The sequence below is a fragment of the Strix uralensis genome, chromosome Z, assembly GCF_047716275.1.
Source record: "Strix uralensis isolate ZFMK-TIS-50842 chromosome Z, bStrUra1, whole genome shotgun sequence".
NCBI classification, from domain to species: Eukaryota; Metazoa; Chordata; class Aves; order Strigiformes; family Strigidae; genus Strix; species Strix uralensis.
The window spans coordinates 27,928,850-27,949,138 of record NC_134012.1 but is presented as its reverse complement, the minus strand read 5'-3'; the positions used below and the strand labels follow the sequence as shown (position 1 = coordinate 27,949,138).

Genomic DNA, 20,289 nt, shown 5'->3' with positions numbered 1-20,289 from the left:
GCTCTCTGTATCATTGCATATGCTGCTTCTTGTTACGTTTTAAAGTTGTTTTTTTTTCAAATGTATTGAGAGCAGACTTTTCTCCACTGCCCTAGATTCCAAAAAGAAAACTTTATCATTTCTACTTTTAGTAGTAATAGTTGAGGAGTGGTTGGCATATATATTTGTATATGTTTCTTGGTTTAGTACAGCTTTTATAGGATAGGAATTTCCTTTTTGGTTTAAAATCCTTTGCTTTTTTTCATTAGTTTTAAAGCTTAATTCTTAGGCATAGATGGAATTATTAGGGAGTTTCAGTCATACTTGTATTTTTAACATTTAAGTGGGAAAGTGTTAGGGTTTTCCTTAAGTCCTTGGAAGTTAAGATTTCACAGCATGGGGTTTGTGTAGGCTGACATGGAAAAAGCTGCCCTGTCCTAAATTGTAAACTGCTTTCCCACTTTGAGAACTTCATTAGAATTTGATCTAGTTCATCTCTGAATAGATACTCAACACAGCTGTTAGAGAAAGGATACCACATATGTCACATACCAGAACTCTTCCTTCCCACCCCACAGTCCAGGCATTTGCAACAAAGAAGTGCTAAGGCATGCTACTGTAAAATTCTGCTTCTAACATGACTGTTACATTAGGAGTCTTGACAACCTTTCTTTGAAGATTTTGCAGAAGGCATCTTTTTGTGCAGTGTCCTGACTTGGTTCTGGTTGAAGGAGCTGTACTCCCTATGCTTTTCTTTTCAGTTTAAGTTAAATTTGGTTATGTATTCTCCTCTTAAGAAATCTGTGACTTTTAAATGCTTTTTTTTTTTATTGTGGAGTGTAAAACAGTGATGATTACAGTTACTCAGTGGTATAAAAAGGCTTTATTAAAAATACAAGTCCAACAAGAAAATTAATGGGTACCGTGGTTGTTGAGGTTTGAACTCAGACGGCAGCCAGACGCCACGTGGCCGGCCATTCACCTCCCCCCTCCCCAGTGAAATAGGGGAGGGACAAAAAGCAGAAAATTCATAGATCGAATAGAAAGAATTTACTAAATATAACAAGAGAACAACAGTAACAATAGTGAGTCCAAAAAGAAACAGGTAAAATGCAGCAGTGGCTTACCAAAGCACGGCGACCACCCCCACAGCAACACGCGACCCCACCGGAACCCGAAACAGTGGGTGCCCAAGAAAGCCCACGCCCACCTGTATCCCTGGGCATGACATCACATGGTATGAAATACTCCAATGACTGATCGGGACCCAGCCCTCTAGCTGTGCTCCCTCTCAACCCAGGGAAAGTTAACTCTATCCTGGTCGAAACCAGGACAGTGGTCTAACGCCATAAGGCCTGTTGTACTGTGTGAAGTTGTGTTTTCAATATATGTTTTAATTTAGTGTTGCCGTCCTATTTCCATGTTTCTTCCTTTGTCAGTGTCTGTGCAAGGAACTATCTTGTAGAACTAACCCAGCTAAAACTAATCTATGAGGGAAAGTTGGCTTTAATCCAGAGGAGATCTGCAGCCTGGTTTATTAAGTGATCGCAGAAGCATTTGTGCTGGCAGAAAGACAGGGACAATGTGGTACCAAGGGTAGACAATTTCATCTTTAAACTGGTTTATTGTGTGACACTGGCCTGGACTCCCTTGCATACATGTCCACCTTACACGTTTACATCCTACCATTGTGGATCTCTCACTGTACCTTAAAATATTTGCATATCAGTTATCCCTGGATAAATTGACTAGGATTGGGATTGAAGTTGGCAGGTGTGATTACAATAACCTGAGAATTCTGCGACTAGTAACCTTTTTAAATTTAGAACTAATATGTATCTTAAAACAATTCTTGTAAACAGCAACAAAAGAATCATTGAAGTGTAACATTCCTCCAGGAGAGTTTCTGGAAATAAGAGTAGGTGGAATCAAACTGACATGTGAACACATACTGTTGCTACCCAAAATGGTAACTTTTTTGTAGTGTTCTTGTTAATGTAACTATTGTTACAGCTCAGTAAGCATTCCAGTAACTCCATCATTGTGTGATTTGTATAAATTGTAGTGCAGCCTGACTTTCGCTGTAGAGCACATCGTTTTCTACAAAGAAATCGATGCCAGAAAGAATACTGAAATGTTCCATTTATTTGTCTCAAGTCATATATAAGTGTGGCTCTTCTGGATCAAGAAGTTCCTGCCCTGTTTGTTATTTACCTTGCTGTGGAGGTTACTGAACCCCTGCTGAAATAGATCCTATGAATGCTTCTGATCCACTGCAGAGCAAGTTCAGTCAGGTTGCTTTAAATCTTTGTTTAGTCTCACAAAAGCTATCTGCTGTCTATTCCTTACCTTACAAGAAAGAGACTGTGTTTATAGCAGTTGACTTACTGCTCTCTGAAACAATAGGGGAAGAATAATATCAGTAACTTCAATATGTTGGCCTTGCTAAATTGCACTGTAAACGTGTCCCCAGTGAGCAGGAAAGCTGTGAGTAATGAAAATGAGTTCTTGTTTAGAACTGACAAAAAATAAACATGAGTATTTGAAATGGGTTTTATTGTCAGTGAATTAGTGAAGCAAAATGTAGGGGCTTTTAGCAAACAAACTAGCTGGGCTTTTCATTATGTACTAAACAAACAAAAAAATCTATTTGAATAATCCAGTACAACAGAAGGATGAGAAAAGTAACATCTTATTTTGTATCTAGAGGCAGAATATGGAGGTGTTCTTTGTTTAGATTTCTTATTTGTGTTACTAGGTAGGTATTATGTATTTAAACCAGGCTGAGATGTAGAGAGAGGAAAAAAGGATTTTATACTATAGCAGATGTTACAGCTGGGAAAACCTCACCATGCTTTTGGGCTGCTTTGGTTTTTGGGGGGTTTTGGGGGTGAAGGGAGGGCAGTTAAGATCTGGTTGGGTTGGGTTGGGTTTTTTCCAAATACAAAAATGGTACAAAGTAACCTTTCACTACAAACCACACTTGTCTAAATGCCCTTAGTTCCTTAACTGCAACAACCCTTTTACTTAAAATTTAAATTTTCATTTAACATGATAATAAACACCTGGAAACATTCCATACCTGTCCACCTTGGGAATGAAAATTGCCATTCTGCCAGTATAAGTCATATCTATGAAATTTAAGTATATAATTGTATAGCTGCGTCTGCAGTTTGGTTGCAGGAGGGCTACTTTAAAGATGTTGTGACAGGAAAAGTAACACCACCCATTAATATGTGAAAGCCCACTTCTAGATGAAGCACAGCCTAGTTTATCTTAATTTAGAGTACATTTCACTTGAAATATACTAGTTCTGAAAACAGAATCAATAAGGAGTGTGAACATTTTCAGCCGTTTCACTGCAAAATCAGTTGGCTTAGCTTAAATCTGTCATATACTGTTCACATACTATTTTTCTGAGGACAAATGTCTTGAGTTGCTGTGGCATTATTCTAAGTAATCATGTAGTAATGTTCTCACTTAGCTGTCCTCTTTTCTTAGTAAACTCCACCAATGTTGTTGCATAAATTTTACATATTTTTCCTCTCTTGTCATTTACTATCTTACCTGTAGCTATCAAAGTCACTTGTGATATATGATTTTGAGAGGCTGAATTTTGAAACATACAATCTTCCTAATCTTGAATTGCGAGTTATATCTTTTGCTGAAATAAACATGGAAGCTTTTATTGTGATTAAAGAAGTAATAAAATATGGTTCACTGTTGTTTAGAACTTGGATTTGACAGAAATTCGTTATGTTGAAAAATTTTTCCAAGTAAAGCTGTATTTCCTATATTGCAATAATTGCAATATATACAACTGATATGCACTTGCTAAGAAAACACAGTGTCTTATTTCCCAGATTTTCCACCTTGATAGAAGCTTTTTTTTTAATCACGTGGCCCAGTCAGTTATTGGAAAGGATCTGATAGATGAGAGTGCGAAATTATTCTTTAAAAGTTTTCTGTCGCATCTAGAACTGAGTAGAGTTGAGTGTGGATGATTTTGCTGTTGAGCAGTCTGCATATAAATAAAGGTTGAGAATGAGTAATAACTCATTTTTAAACAACATAGTAAAACTTACAGGAAAACATACATGTTTGTAAAAAGAAGTAATGCTTGCTTAAACTGTGTATACTGAGTTGGACAGCTAAAGATTCTGTCGATGATTTTTCATTTGTATTGTAGCTTAAAACACTAAGAAGTGGCTTTGTTTGGTCATTAACATTACAGATGCATTTCAGTACATCTTTTCAAATTGGACTGATCTTTCAAAGTGAAAGTAAACAATTTGGTTTGAATGATGTGGTTGTATTATAGTACCTAGCTTTATTCTTTGATCAGAACTTCTTTGTATTATATAGTGTACAAGGCCAACATGGCTCTACTTAAAAGACTTTAGATCTTAAGTATAAAACAATAAACAAGAAATAAGGAAAAAAAATTGGGGGAGGGAGATGCTTTCCACTGACGCAAGAAACAAAAAAATTCTCTGAATGGCCAGCTGTTTTGATATGCATTATAAAGAAGTGTTTAATGGCACTGGTACCTCTGTTTTGCAGAGTTTTATGGGGAGTTTGTCCCCATAAATGTTTATCAAGCCAAACATGAAGGAAGCATCATTGGCATAATCTCAAAAGTTGATTTGGTGTTTAGGTTAAAATTATGTAGCGGAAGCAGGCACACATTGGAAGGACACATTGTGTACATGTGTTGACATCCCAATAGTGATTGAGAGCAGATATTATAGAGATGGACCATAGATAGTTTTGCAAGCAAAATAGTATAGTTTATATGATAAGGCAATCAGTAAAAGAAGTGATATCGCAGAGTAGGCTACAGAGGATGACCATATTCTCTGTAATTAAGAGGAAGGCTGCTGGAGAAAAAAAATAACTTTAATCTGCTTAACTGATGGCTAGAGAGTTATGTAAGGATGGCAAAAAAAAGACTGAGAGTTTAGAAATTAGACGTTTGACTTGTCTGTATGTGACTTTGTGTGTTTATGAATCAGAGTAGCAGGAGGTGTGAAATGTGCAAAGATTATATATAGTAGGTTTGAAGATCAAACAAATGAATCATATTTAAAGCAGCAAGTTTTAACTAGAAAAAGAGAAAACGTGTATATTGTGAGTGGGAGGCGAGGGTGTTAAGAAGGAAGTGCAAAACAGATCCAGGAATAAGATTTCTGTGTTTAGATGAAAAGATGAGACTCTTAGTAATGGAGAAAAGAGAGATTTTTTAAAAACACTCTCCAACCCTATTTTCTTTTGGTAGAAATAGGTCAGATTTTTTTAAAAATCAAGATGGATGAAAGTTTAAAGAGTAAGGAGAAAAAATGAATAATGGTTCTAAAAGGATATATTGTATTTTAAAGTACATTATTTCATAACTGTGAATTTCACACCTTCCTTTCTTAAACACTGTAATTATCATGATCAAGATCCGAAAAAAATAATTGTTTTTTTCCCATTTAGTGTATTTAGTTATTAAAATTTAAGGTTTAGTATTTCAAGAAATGTTTTCATTGTGATTGTTTCTATTGATTTACAGAAATTTCAAGACATTGAAGAAACACACCTTCTTCGTATGAAGGAGATTATAGAATCATTGTCAAATACCATAAAAGAAATTCACTTACAAATAGGAGAGGTAATTTTTATGTTATCATTTGTTTGCTTGAATTGTGCTACATATTTTTCTTAACTATTAAGTGGAGCATTTCTTACTGTGTTTGTGATAATTACAAGAACTCATCTTTCAATTGATGGTAAATTCAACATATGCTCAAATTTTTATGGCTTTATGTTGCATTTATAAGTTCAGTATCACAATATTACCAAGTAAGTCTGAATAGATTTTATCTTACCAGAAAACAAAGTATTTTGACAATTTGAAGAATTTTTAGTGTATTTCAAAGTTCTGTTCCCTAAATATTAAATTAGTACTCATTTCACAAATAAGCGGGATGCTTGTGCTTTTCTTTGACTAAAACTTGAAATTATATCACTCAAAAGTTTCAACATTTTTGATACACTTTGGGTTTTTTGAACAAAAGATCTTCAGTAATAGAAGCTTTTATAGTATCTTTTCTTTAGATGTAAGTTGGTTTAATTAATAAGCCTTATAAGTAGTCCATAATTTTTAGATGGTTTGAAGTGTAGTTTTATTTGCATAGTTACTATTTTCATCAATTTTGAGGTTTCTGCTAATGAAGGATGGTCACAAGGGTCATACTATTTACTTCTAAAGCATATATGTACTGCCTGGTTGGAAAAACTTCTTACTAGCAACAACTTGTGGTTGTTCCTTTGTCAGATTAAAAACATTGCAACCGTAGCAGGTGGGAGCTGTGATAATGCAGTAGTTACAGTTCACACCCTTAACTGGTGCTGGCTTAAGAGACTGCTTGTCTTCCTGACATGGTAGTGGGACATGTTGCTGACAAATTCAGAAAATGATATGTACACGAGTCATTTAGATGGAAGAAGTGGAAGTATATCCTAGACCCACCATCAAGCTGTATTCTTTAATTCTTAATTTGTATCTGTATTGTACACACACTTGCTAATACTAAAGCAAAGAAGAGATCTCCTTGATAAAACGCCTGTTTATTTCTGGAAGCCCTGCAAAGTATTTCAGAGGGAAGTATTTTGAACCTTAACTCTAGAGAAAACCACTTTTTAAAGTTAATCACATTCTTTCAATTACTGGGTTTTAAATTCCTTTTGTGTGTGGTGTGGTTTTTTTGAAGGTGCACGAGGAGTTTATTAATAACATGACAAATACTACGGTTGAGAGTTTAATACAGAAATTTGCTGAGTCAAAAGGAACTGGCAAGGAAAGACCTGGTAAGAGATTAAATATAACAGAGTAGTAAATGTTAATTTTAAAACTGTAGATTTCCACTCCTAATAAAAGGTCAAACACCTATTTGTTAATGTGTTATATTTTTAATGTACCTGAAATTTCAAATTCTCAGATTTCATTAGCTTTGATATTAAAATATTAATTGAAATTGATAACACACAATTTGTTATGTACATGTAGTATGTGTGTTCATAAAGCATGGCAGTTTATAGCTCTGAGTCCCTCTATGTAGACCTTCAAGGAAGCTTTTAAACTATACTTGGTATAGTTTACTACTTTTAAACTTCCTTGGTACATCAGTGAAATTTGTCGGGAAACTTCATTGCACAAACTATGTGTTGTCTGCTGTGTTTCTCCATAAATTATATTTCAAAACTTTATTTAATATAAATTTATTGATATATTCAGAACAGATGTCTATAAAGCTGCTTATTGAACTGTTGGAACAGTTGCATTACTTTTGTTTGGTTAGCTTACAAAATCATCCATTTTAATGAATTGTATATGAGTTGTTTCTTTACAGAACAGCAAATTGAATAGTTACTGAACGTGCTTGTTGGGTGTGGTGTATAAGACTTTTCTGCACTGGCATAAAAATACTATCTCACAGTACTGTGTATCAAGCTTTGTAGGAAAAATAAAGAGTTCATTTTAATATTTGGCCATGAATACACAGTCACTAGGTGTGTGTGAACACAGGAATTCAGTAGTACTGTTTTGTATTTTCTTCAGCACTGGGAGTCCTGACTAGCATCTCTGTCTTCTAGTATAGAAGCACAAAGGTTTTTTTCAGGGCAAGGATGTACATAACAGAGTAGGTTTGGAGAATTTGTATTAAATTGTTAAATATGATTACTAGATATCTTACAATGCCTCTGTGAGGTGTTTTTAACATAACATAGTTTCATATTCTTTATGTGATACACTAATGCTGATATCTGAGTGGGCTGAGGTAAGGTTATACATGGGAACAATTTTCAAATGTTTTCCTGTATTTTGCAATTTTTCAGTAAAGATTAAGAAAGAAAAAGTATGAACTTCAGGGGTTCAAGTTCAGCTGGTCTGAAATCAGTACAAAGACATGTGAAAATTCATCATTCAGACCTCTTTGACAAGCTATTGCCAAAATGTCTTGGCTAGGGATCTCCATCTTGTATTTGGGATTCTGACTCCGAGCTACAAAAACCCTTGCTAACGTACCCTAGATCACTGTGCTGTTCAAGTCAGCCATGCTATTAGTTTGGTTTTGTGCTAGATAACATAGTAATTGTAAGAAAAGTAACACTTCACTTTTTAATTTAGTGGAGGAAGTTATACACGCTCTGTACTTGCTGCTTTACATAATTCTTCAAATCCCATTTGTATTGTCTGGGGCCAAATAAAAGCTTTTGCCATAGCAAATTTCCTTTCTTCAACTCTTAATAGCAAAATATTCTAAGGAAAGATGGCATGTTTAGTGTGGAAATGTATGCACCTTGTGTTTTCTTTTACAGTGTTAAATTATTGTATTGATACCAACTCTGTAAAGCAGTCATGGTGCAGAGGGAAAGCATAGGCAAATTCAGCAGTAAAAGAATACAAATTCACAAGAAGTTGTGAAGTGTCAAAGACTAGAAACACGGATGGCCAGTGATGTTAGTTATGGTTACTGTTTCTATTATAGTCCTTTTATTAACTTAGAATCATACAGCTTTGAAAATTACAAATATTTAGAAGGCAAAGTGAGGTATCAGCCTTCTAAAAATGAAATGGAAACATCCAATATGGTAATTTTTCTTGATTAAAAAAATACTTTTCTGCATTTGAGAACTGTTCCTAGTAGAAAAGTATTTTAGCTCGTGGAGCAAATGTTGGAAGTCTTTCTGTGTGTGATGTGTTTATTAATTAGGCTGGAGAAGGAGATGGCTCCTCAGAAAAATCTAAATATTCAGTGTAAAAATTATACTGACTTGGCGTACAAAACAAATGTAGAAAAAAATGTCTTATGATTGTTATCATGTTGATCAAGATTCCAGTCCTAAATCTGTTTGAAGGAAATACTTTAAAATTCCCCAGGACTATGTAGACCTTATCTCTTCCATATTATTTGTGGACTAGTATATTAAGTTGCGTAGTGGTCTGCTTTCTGAAATACTGAATTTTGAGAACAAAATAAACTGAAAAAGTAACACATAGTAAAGTATTTTAGTTTATTTCAGTGTATTCTAGGTATAGTTACAGTTCTTCATGGCAGAGTTCACTTGCTTTTATTTGTATCTGTAAAAATAAGAATTAATATGAAATGAAGTACTGAGAAGGGATGTTTTATTGCACGGACTATAAACAATTTACAATAAAGTTTCCTAGATACAGGCAATTATTTTCTTAAACTCTCATCTGCATATCTGAAATTTTACTTTGTACAGTGATGTCCTTTGTACCAGATATGTGGGCTCCCTCTAGTGGCTAACTTCTGTCACCTGAATCACAGAATCACAGACTCATCTAGGTTGGAAAGGACCTTGAAGATCATCTAGTCCAACCGATAACCTAGCACTGACAGTTTCTAACTACACCATATCTCTCAGCGCTATGTCGACCCTACTCTTAAACACCTCCAGGGATGGGGACTCCACCACCTCCCTGGGCAGCCCATTCCAACAACTAACAACCCATTCTGTAAAGAAATATTTCCTAATATCCAGTCTAAACCTTCCCTGGTGCAACTTGAGGCCATTACCTCTTGTCTTATCGCTCATCACTTGGTTAAAGAGACTCATCCCCAGCTCTCTGCAGCCTCCTTTCAGGCAGCTGTAGAGGGCGATGAGGTCTGGGCAGAGGCATGCAAGGGGGATGCATGCAGTGGCAGAGCTCAATCCTTGCTAGCCAGAAAGAGGAGAAGAGGAGAAGAAAGAAAAGATCTTGAACCTGCTGCTTTTACCTGTATGTATCAGGGATTTTCGCAGTGTGCTTTGATCTTTCCCACAGCAGGGCAGAAATCTCAAGGGTGTTCAGTGGGGTGCCTCTGAGTCTCTAACAGGCCTATGTTATCTAAGTGCAGACATTGCACCCACCAAGCAGACAAAACTAAACAACAATAAGGATGATATATGTGTTTTTCGATACCCCAACTGCAAGTCAGTTGAGTGTGTTTACAGTCCTTCTCTCCAATCTTTCGTTGTATTCCCACAGGCTCTTTTTCAACTGCTACCTAAATAAATTAGCCAATCAGCTTTATCACCTGCTTCTTACTGAATTTAACTTAAGTGTTTTTTTATTTCAGTTTTTAGTTTACAATTTTTAGTAATACAGTATTTGAAGAAGTTGTATTAGTTGTATTAGTTACTTGTTTTCTCACTTCCATTCAGTGTAATAAAAAAATAGCCACATATATCTAGTTGCAAATCTTTTAATTCTAACTGAAGAAAATCACTTATTGTAAAACATTGAAAAACAGAAAGAATGCTGGCAGGACCTGCTGTAACCAGTAAGGCTTCAGATGAGAATTTAGTGTGTCCTCTGAACTGTTTTTAATATTCAGAGGGACCTGGACAAGCTTGAGAAGTGGGCCTTTGTGAATCTTATGAGGTTCAACAAAGTCAAGTTCAAGGTCCTGCACCAGGGTCAGTGCATCTCCTGGTATCAATACAGGCTGGGGGATGAAGGGATTGAGAGCAGCCCTGAGGAGAAGGACTTGGGGGTACTGGTGGATGAAAAGCAGGACATGAACTGGCAACGTGTGCTCACAGCGCAGAAAACCAGCCATATCCTGGGCCACATCAAGAGAAGTGTGGCCAGCAGGTTGAGGGAGGTGATTCTGCCCCTCTACTCTGCTCTCATGAGACCCCATCAAGAGTACTCTGTTCAGGTCTGGAGTCCCCAGCACAGGAAAGGCGTGGACCTGTTGGAGTACATCCAGAGAAGAGCCACAAAAATAATCAGAGGGATGGAACACCTCTTCATCAAGAACAGGCTGCTAGAGTTGGGGTTGTTTAGCCTGGAGAAGAGAAAGCTCCAGGGAGACTTTATTGTGGCCTTTCAATAATTACAGCGGGGCTTGTGAGAAAGATGAGGACAAGAAAGTAGGGCCTGTAGCAATATTAAAAGGGCTAATGGTTTTAAACTAAAAGAGGATAGATTCAGACTAGATGTAAGGAAGAAATTTTTTATGATGAGGGTGGTGAGACACTGGAACAAGTTGTCCAGAGAAGCTGTGGATGCCCCATCCCTGGAAACATTGAAGGTCAGATTGGGTGGGGTTTGATCAACCTGATCTAGTTGGAGGTGCCCCTGCTCATTGCAGTAGGGTTGGAAGTAGATGACCTTTAAAGGTCCCTTCCAACCCAAACTATTCTATGATTCCATACTATGTTCTTGCTGTTACATCTAATAGCAGGTTTGATACCATCGGTTGGAAGATGCTTTTGTCACTCACATGGTCCCGCAGTGTTCATCAAAACTTGTTGGCCACTTCTGATGAATCAGTTTTCTGTTTGTGATAGGCTGTTGTTCATTGTTCCTTGGAAAATTCATTTATTACATGGCAGAAGATGTCTGCTTTTCTTCCACCCAAAGTATATGTTAAATCAACAATGGAGGTGATGTCTGTTCCAGATTAATGACATATCAGTTACTTAATCTTCTAATAATCTATTAAAAAATTGGTTTGTTCCAGTATGAAAAGTTGATGCCTCATGAAGCGGAAACTGCTAGGGTGTATGAGCTCATGTTCTTCCTAGATCTTATGTCTGAAATTGGCAGAATAATATCTAATGTGTTTGAAGAGGTTAGTGAATGCCTATATAGCTGTAGTTGGCCATGAATGATTTCTAATTTTTAGCTACTGAATTAATGTACCTTCTTCTCATATGTGAGGAACTGTGGGTGTTTGTCCCTGTATTAGTGGCCTTGAAGGCCAAATCAGAAGACTCAGCTGTGCTGCATTGTCCAAAAAAACAGAAACAAAAGCCAAATCTAGATAATGTGTTTTCATTAATTGGTTCTGGTGTCATTGTTACTGGCTGTTGGTAATTTATGAAGTTGTTCTTCTTATTTTTGCATTTTTTCTTAAAAAATTAATAAAGAGGAAATAAAAATTTTTATTTTAGTACAGACAAAAATGGAAAGCCATAATCTTTGCTGGCTCCTTAGCCCTCCAATAATATAATGATCTGTAGATGGCAGTTAGTACATATGCCGTGCCATTATTCAGGGTCATCTTTGTAATTAAAAATAAATTCATTGTCTTTGTGCTAACTTGATCCATTTTTCACAACCTGAATAAGCCAGAACATGATTTTCAACTGTAACACACAAGTAGGCAGAGATCTGGCAAAGAGGAATAGTCACATGCAAGTTGTCTTCTAAGGTACCTGTAAAAGTATTTAGAATTCGGGCTGTGGAAAGAACAAGCCCATAAAAATACTTCTTGTATTCTTTCATTATCCATCCGATAAACTTGAACTTGATGGAGCGGCTAGAAGAAACTCACATTTTTTAAAACATTGTGAAATTAGTGCCTGCAATCCACCAGCTTCTTTGGATTAAATGATAACGAAAGTACTCCACAGTGTTTATTATCCATAATTGCTGCTGATCAGCCATCACAGGCTCTTGCACATATCGTAAAGCATTTGACTTTTGTCTTCCTTGTACTTTTAGATATTGGGAATAATAGTATAAGTCCTTTTAATCAGATGGTGCTTCCACAGATAACAAGATTCAGAAAAGGACAGATGTAAAATTCCTACTCTGTTTCCTCCCTCACCAAATACAGAAATTGGCAATTTGGTCAGTAACTGCAGTAATGCTGGTTAAAAAACATTGTTTAGCCTGTTGCTTTTTGGAGCTGCTGAAACCTATTTTGCTTTATTTGCCCATGCAGAAAATATTGTCTCAAGGCTCATGGTAACGCCAGTCATGGGAAAGTTTAAGGACATGGATGTCAAATGGAGACATTAATTCAGGATTATTCTTTTTTTAATTGTTTTGAAATTCTTTCTGGGAAGCCTGTCAAGTAGTCTAGAGTTGAGAATTTTATCAGTGACTTAGGACAGCTATAATGTCAAGATCTCCACTGGCTCACAAGGTAGTGCATATCAGAAAAAAATATCCTGGCATTCTTGTTAATGTGCTGGTGATCTGTGTCTGTTCCGAGGGAACACATTTGGGAGCTCTGTTTCTGGAGAGCTAACATATTTTGTGTTTTGAAATCTTAAAAAATAGTGGTTTATTTAGGTATGGAATTCCTGCTGAAAGCAATGTGGACTTTTCATAGACTGCAAAACTGTTGGTAAACTATGATGTTTACTATTTGGATGACAAGCAAAGCAGTTTAATCTGGATTCCTTGCAAGTTTATAAATGCTGCCAGCATTGCCTGTTACCAGAATGATAAAGCATTAAAGCTTCAATTTAGAAAACATTTAAAAAAACAAATTTTACCTAGGCTTTAATTAAACTCATTTCTGATTCAGTTATCTCAACTGAATTATTGATTATTTGATTAGAGTAATGTTTTATGTGGCTGTCTGTTGGCAGTGGTAGGGGGTTAGTGAAAAGTTTGGTGTGAATTTATGATGTGCTATCAGGTCTTTTCTAATTGCTTATGTGGGCATTTTAGTCCTAAATGCTTATGGAGTGTACTGCTTATGTGTTTTTTCCAAAGTGAATGCAAGAGCATTAGAGTGAGCTGCACCATAACTGCAAAGCTAGTGCAAATAGCTAGTGCAAATACTGTAAATGCATAGTTGTGCTCACTCCATGTTAATATTGCTATTTAGTTAGTGTGTGGTGTTAAACTACATGTTTTCTATCTAATGCAGAAATGTACAAGATAAACAGGATAAAGTGGAAGAAAAAGGGTTAAGAGTAAGAATTACTCCTCTAAGAAATTCTAGAAACAAGTTAGTCCTTTCCTAGAGATTGAGAGGCAAAACAAGGGCCATGGAGTACCGAAGTTTGCTTTGATTAAAGATCCTGGCTTTTTATGTGCTTGAATAATGAACTCTGCTTTGAGAGAAAGTCTTGAAACGGTTCTGGGTGTGGCATTTATTTTTTCCATGGGTTTGTTTGATAACATAATAGTTTATGGCATTTATAAAAATGCTTTTCTAGGACACTAAACAGCAACAAAGTAGATGGAAATAAACACAGAAAATGGCTAATACTAATTTTTGAACAGCTCTGCATGACATCTTGGAGCTTCTTTTTCACAAGGAAGTGTAACAAAGCAGGTATTTATTTTATGTTCTTATAAATAATTTTCTTTGTATTTTCTGTAAATATTGTGAATATTTTAATGCTGCCAACACTTGTGATTAGGTGCATAAATAGCCTGAAGTGTCCCTGTTTCTCAAAGCCTGTGCCCACACATAATTCTACACAGAAGGCTGACTGAAGAATGAGTTTAGTTTTTCAACACTGACAGTATCCAAGGGATTCAGAAAAGTATTCTTTGTAAAAGAAAACAGACCATTGTTATATTTCAGAAGTTAATGGAAGAAATTAAGTGTGGATATCTTTGTGGATTTTTATGAAAAGCTGGGCTTGAGGCCAATACAAAAGTATTTAAGAGTCCTGTGCTGTAGAGCTCCGTTTTTGATGAGGCGCTGCAAGCTCAAGACCTGTACAAACAAATGTGTCTTGATTGCCGTCCTAGATATCTGTTTTATTTTGCCTGCAAAAATTGGGTCCCTTCATAAACAACAAACCTGCCAAAGCTCATGTGGGCTTTAGGAAGTCTCATCTGCCAGCCTAGATTTTTAATAATTGCGTATACCTAAGTTGCAAACACAGTTTAGATTGTTATTTATTTATTTTTAATGGTCTGAAGAGTTATAACTGTACAAATTTTGTTCAAAAAGTCTCCTAATGCTAGTGGAAGACCAGTAGCATTGATTAAAATACCTTTAGACAACACTGATAGATAAAACAGGACAAACGTCTATTTTGAATGATCTTGGACACTCATGGAAGTACTGTTGGGTCCTCTTGAATTTTCTTGTTACAAACAAAACCAGTTGCAGCCTGAGGCAAATAGTTTTTTGGGGCTGTGGAAGCAAAGCAATGTCCATTTCAGTAACTTAAGTAGGAAAAATATATTAATTAGGTGATAGTCATCAGAAAATGCAGTAGTATGCAAGATAGGTGCTACTATGATAATAAAAAAAATTATATGGAATTAATATTGACAGAAAGGTGTGGGGGGGTTAATTTATTTATTTATTCTTTTAAGATAGGAAATGTTCTTTGACAGAGTTAACTAAGCCATTAACTAAATGGCCTTTTCAAATGTGAAATTTTCACAGGAAACATTCTGAGCAAAACTAGAAGGAAGAAGTGTATTCTTTTCTCTTTTTTTTTTCTATCAGAAGATAAAGCTTACAAGAAGTTAAAGTTTCTGAAATCTGAAAAGATTTGGAAACCTATTTATAAACATCAGTACTTGTAGTTTAATCTTAGTAGACTTCAATGTTAGAGAAGAGCAATGGCTTGAGTCTTGTAACACAAGCTTTGTGAGGAAAAATGTAGTTTTATGCAAACACAGGAAGCTAAAGTTGGACTTAAAAACAAACTCAAAACCACATACCTTGTCTAATAGTCTACCTTTCTAGTAAAATTTAAATAAATTTAGTTAGTGGTCACTAAGTTGTGTTCCACAGGGTTCTGCTTCTAATTAACTCATAATTTCATTGACAATAATACTGCAGCATGATGGTACATTATACCAGAACAAACTACCATTGGACAACTTCTGCATTGAACTGACTGTCTGGTCAACTAGGTCTGTATGTCATACTCTTTCTTGAACACAAATATTTATTCTGGCATTTAAAAATGAATTCTCACTTGACTTGTATTTGACCTTGTGTGTCCATGGTGGTTCTTAGAAAATGGAGGATCTTTTCTGCTTTGTCTTCATTATCTTTTTATTGTTGTCTTAATTGTTATAGATCACATGGATGGCCTTCTGTGTCAGTAATTCCATATTAAATGATGGATATTGATTTGTCTGCATTTTGTTAATGTAAGGTACACTGGACTACCCCTTGACCTGTTGCCTGATTAGTATAAGGTTAGGAAAAAGGAAAATGTCTAAGCAGTAGATAATCGAGCTAGCTGCACAGACCTAAGACCCGGTTTAACCATAATAATAAAATTTCAAATTCCTATATTTTATTAATAGTGTTTGTAATTTAAATTCTTTATTTAATGTTGAAGTGAATTTGTTTTGAAGAGTTTTCTCTATTGATTGCTCCTTTGGGGGGAAAGAGGATATCAAGAAAAACAGTATTAGACATGCTGTTACTATCATTAAACTTCTTCCTAAGCCTTGAGAATTTAGTTTCAGAGAGTCACTTTCTGTTTTACTGTCATAACTGATACAATCCTTCAGAGGATTGTGTAGTTATGCATTATTTTTGGTAGCCTGCTTCGGGAAGAATAGACAGGAGTTGAAAATCGGGATCTAGTCGTATGCATTCGTCCTCTGTACAACCACTTGGATACTATTATGGATAATATCAGATAATAGTATGCATATTTTGTGTCTTTAAATGCTGAGACATATTTCAAGGTCAAACCTACACTGTCTTGGGCTCCAAGTAGCTCTTTGGGTATAAATGCGGGAAAGGGAGATTTTGTGGTAATCCTTAATAACATGTCTTTCAGTGTTATTCCTATGATTTCAACTTTCTCCCCCCACAAAGAAGCATCTCATACTCGCCATAAGCTGCAGAAAAAGCACACCAGGAAGAATTTCACATTGACTTTCTTTGCTTATTGATGGCGCATGTGTGGAAGCTGTCATATGCTAATTAATACTTCCCCCTTTACAGTTGGGGTGGAGGGGTGGTTAAGCGTATTCCTTTCTCTACAAAACGAGTCTTCTGTACAAGTAAATAGGAAAACACTTTCAAAGCAGTACAAAGCAGGAAGACATTCCATGGAGAGGATTTTATCTAACTGAAAAAAGATTCTTCTGCCTGAAAAATTCTAGATACTATAAAATGTATTTTTCTCTTTTGGAAACAGGTCCCATTAAACTTCCTAACCTCTGACAATTTCATGGGTTTAAGATCAGAACTTCAGTAAAAAATTGTACTCCTCTTGGCTTACAGGGACAATGTGTGACTGTCAAAAAATCATGTTTCTTTGAAGCAGTCTTTAAAGATGAGGGCTATGATTTAACATGTTTAGAATGTCTAGTGTTCCAAAATCTTAGCTGTTCTTATTTAAGAAGAAGGCTACTTGAATGTGTCTGTGCATTTCTTTCATCACTGCATACTTGCATGATCTGCTTTCAGCAGGTGCATCATGCACCATGCAGTCAGGCAGAGCCATTTGTTACAGATATTTACATTTATAGACTAAGCATATGCAGTTTTGCTGCTTCTTAGTATTTTTCCCCACACAATTTGATGGAAAAGTAGAAGTTTCAAAGACTTTATAAAAATGAGGAGTCGAGTAGAGAAGAAGGACTCAAACTAGTCATGCTATGTTGAGGGATAGGCAGTTGTAATGTTGCAAGTTACTCATTTGGAGAGTCAGCAGACAGCTGAGTGTGCGTGTGTATGTGTGTATGTTGGTCAGCCATTTAGCCTGTGGATAGTTCAAAACCAGCCACATCTCACATCCAGTTCTTTATGCAGCCAGAAAGGAAATACAGGGTGGAGTTGAAGTATAAATCAGGAGGAGAGTAGAAGAGGATGAGAAAAGGGGCTGGAAGTGGTGTGGAGGATGGGACTCAGGGAATATAGCATTCTGCAGATTGCATGGTATTTGGCTGCCAGCCGCATTTAAACCACAACAGGTGTCTTAGCTGACATTAATTTTGCTGCTCATAGGCCTCATGCTTTGGTAAATTGTGCCTGTAACTTCCAGTGTTTGTTGTCGTAATCAGGTGTTGCAGTCTGGTTGGATCTCTGACTTGAAAGGTTGCCTCGGATATGGATATGTGTTTAATCACTCTTGTTGAAAATTCTTGTCTTATCTGAGCAATAAGAAATATTTTCTTTGTAACTGAAGATGTTTGCCACCTTTTTAGTTTAGGTGAAAAAAAATCTTGCTGCTGATAAGCATCTTAATTGATAATTATTCTAAAGCTACTCAGATTATGATCCTTTTCTGCTTTGTTTTTGCTCTGTAAGCCACATGGAAATACTGCCTCTTGAGAGTAGTGTGCTTGCTGTATTCATGAAGCTTGTACCCACAGTACCAAAAGAGCCTGAGATGAATAATGTTTCCTTTGATCTGGTGAACTGAGTGCAGGGTTAGAATTGATTGCTTGTTTAATAGATGCTCTCCTTGTATGTTAATTTCTTCATCTAAAAAAAGACTTTCCTTGGAAGTGCCACATATGTTGCTACTGATAATTGTAGTTAGGCTGCCACTATCACCTCTGTCTTTTATTTTTCAAAAGGAGTACTATCACCATGCTGTAGTTTTCTTTTTTCAACATGAATTTTGAAAAAACGGAGGATTCAGTCAATCTTAAGCATCTCCAGAGGCTATATATCAGCTAGCCTGATACATAGTCCTGAAGATGTAGCAGAGTAGTCAGAAATTCAGTGATTACTGTAGTGAAACTGTGCATTTGTAGAATTAGATTAAAGGATACAGTTTTACCAGTATTATTTCAATATTTTCCCTCAGATTGGCCTTTTAACAGGCCAGTTGTATTTTCTGTCCCTTATCCTCTTTTTGGCAAAGTAGAGCTGACTGAATCTGTAAGCTAACGTTTGCTTGCAGCAGTCTGGTACTAGCATGATATATATATCACAAAAATGTTATTTACCTCAAAGATGGTAACAGCCATTCATCTTTAGTCTGCATTCCTACAAATAAGCTATGCCTGAATTTGTTTTTCTTTCTTCTTTTTTAAAATCTAGAATACAAAGTCCTTTTCTGGAGAAAAATAAAATTCTTCATATCTTTTTATAAAATCATTTGTGTTTTTTAGACAGGCAATAAGAATGAGAAGTTAGTGTTAGAATGAGTAAAGTTGAGAAAATACATTTTAGCTTCCTGGCTTCTAAATTTGAAAGCTTGAAATTTTTTGATAAACATGTCACAGGATCAGATGATAGCAAGAAAAAGATTGCGTATATGTTTGTGTACATACAGAATTGACCTTTGTGATGCAGCTTGACATCTAAACACTAAAAGCAGTCATTTGTTTTGACAGCAGAATTAATTGAGGCTAAAACAGTCGAAATTCCACTTGTATCAAGCTGTTCATTAGGAATTGCTGTTTGGCTTTAGTGCTGTCAGAAAAATATCCTGTTCTGCTATGATTAAATAGGAGAATGATGGTCGGTCCACTGAATTTGAGAGAGAGGTTGAATAAACTTTCTACTGCGGAAACAATTCAGAAGTGACACGCTGCAAGGGGGGTCAGAATGTGCATTGATATCCAGCTGAGCTGTCAACTGGCACTGAGCCAGGCACGCAAAGCTTTGCCATTTGAAGCAGCATGTGAAGCATATGCGGTTTAAAAAAAATTGTCCTCCTTTCATGCATGATTTACACTCAAAGAGACAAACTTTTGTTTTTATCGAAAACAAGAATATGGTTTGTTATTGTATTTGTAACTACAAGTACAGATTTATGGAGTTTTTCTAAAAGCTTTTTCTTGAAACAGATATGTTAATATTTATATGCGTGCATGCATGTGTGTAAACTGATTCCTCAGGATGCGGGGAAGGGCAGATTTTTTTTTTGAATGTCCATTTCCAGTTATTGAAAATTAAATGTAATTAATAAAAATATATGCTTGGGTAGGATAACGTTTCTTTCTGTCATGCATACCCCTCCTAAACAAGAAAGGAGACAGTTTGCAAAAGCAGATGCAAATGTAAAGCAGTTTTTAGTTGATTTGTTGACTTCTTGATTTGTTTACCTTTTTAGCTCCGCAGGATTTTCCAGTTCATTGATATACTTACTGGGGGCTCTTTTTCAGGGTATGACATAATATTATGTTTTCCTTCCTAGTAATAGTAGTTAGCTTTTGTATTTGCCTTGTTTGTTTAAGAATCCAAACAGTAACAGTTTTTTTTCCCCCTGTATTGAGGAAAGTGCTAATTATTTTATTGTTTTGACCTTAGCAAAACATTCTTCCAATGTCTCCCTCACAGAGGTTTTATGTAAGAGATTTTGTGGAGATAGGTTTTGTACCTCTTTTCAAGGCAGTTGACAACAAACTTGTCTGTCTTCAAGATAATTAGTGTCACTTCGTAGATAAATTAAGTAACAAGTGTAAGCTTGTCATTTATAAACTCTCTTCTGTTGCTGCCTTGTGTATACTCTAAAAATACTGTTCCCACAGAGGTGGGCTAAATATGTTGTAGATACTGTATTACAATTTACAGTGCAATTACATTTTCTTCATCTTTGAATAAGGTCAGTACCTCCCTATTGCTAGCTATCCACTTTGCCTGTTAGTGTCATGAAAGCCCACAT

General features: G+C 35.9%; 1 protein-coding gene across 12 annotated transcripts in view; it reads left to right on the top strand.

Moving 5' to 3' along the window:
- Nucleotides 1-20,289, top strand: part of FCHO2 (FCH and mu domain containing endocytic adaptor 2) — a 99,022-nt gene that overhangs the window by 27,723 nt on the left and 51,010 nt on the right. For 10 of the 12 annotated variants that reach the window (XR_012627229.1, XR_012627227.1, XM_074857103.1 and 7 more), the window contains 2 exons: nucleotides 5,534-5,632; nucleotides 6,735-6,831. Coding sequence is in view for 10 of the 12 variants with exons in the window: in XM_074857103.1 (XP_074713204.1) it covers nucleotides 5,534-5,632; nucleotides 6,735-6,831 (196 nt within the window). In the remaining 2 variants the exon portion in view is untranslated. Of the gene's footprint in view, nucleotides 1-5,533; nucleotides 5,633-6,734; nucleotides 6,832-13,944; nucleotides 14,064-20,289 lie in introns of those variants that run through there. The other 2 variants (XM_074857108.1, XM_074857107.1) reach the window with 2 other exon arrangements.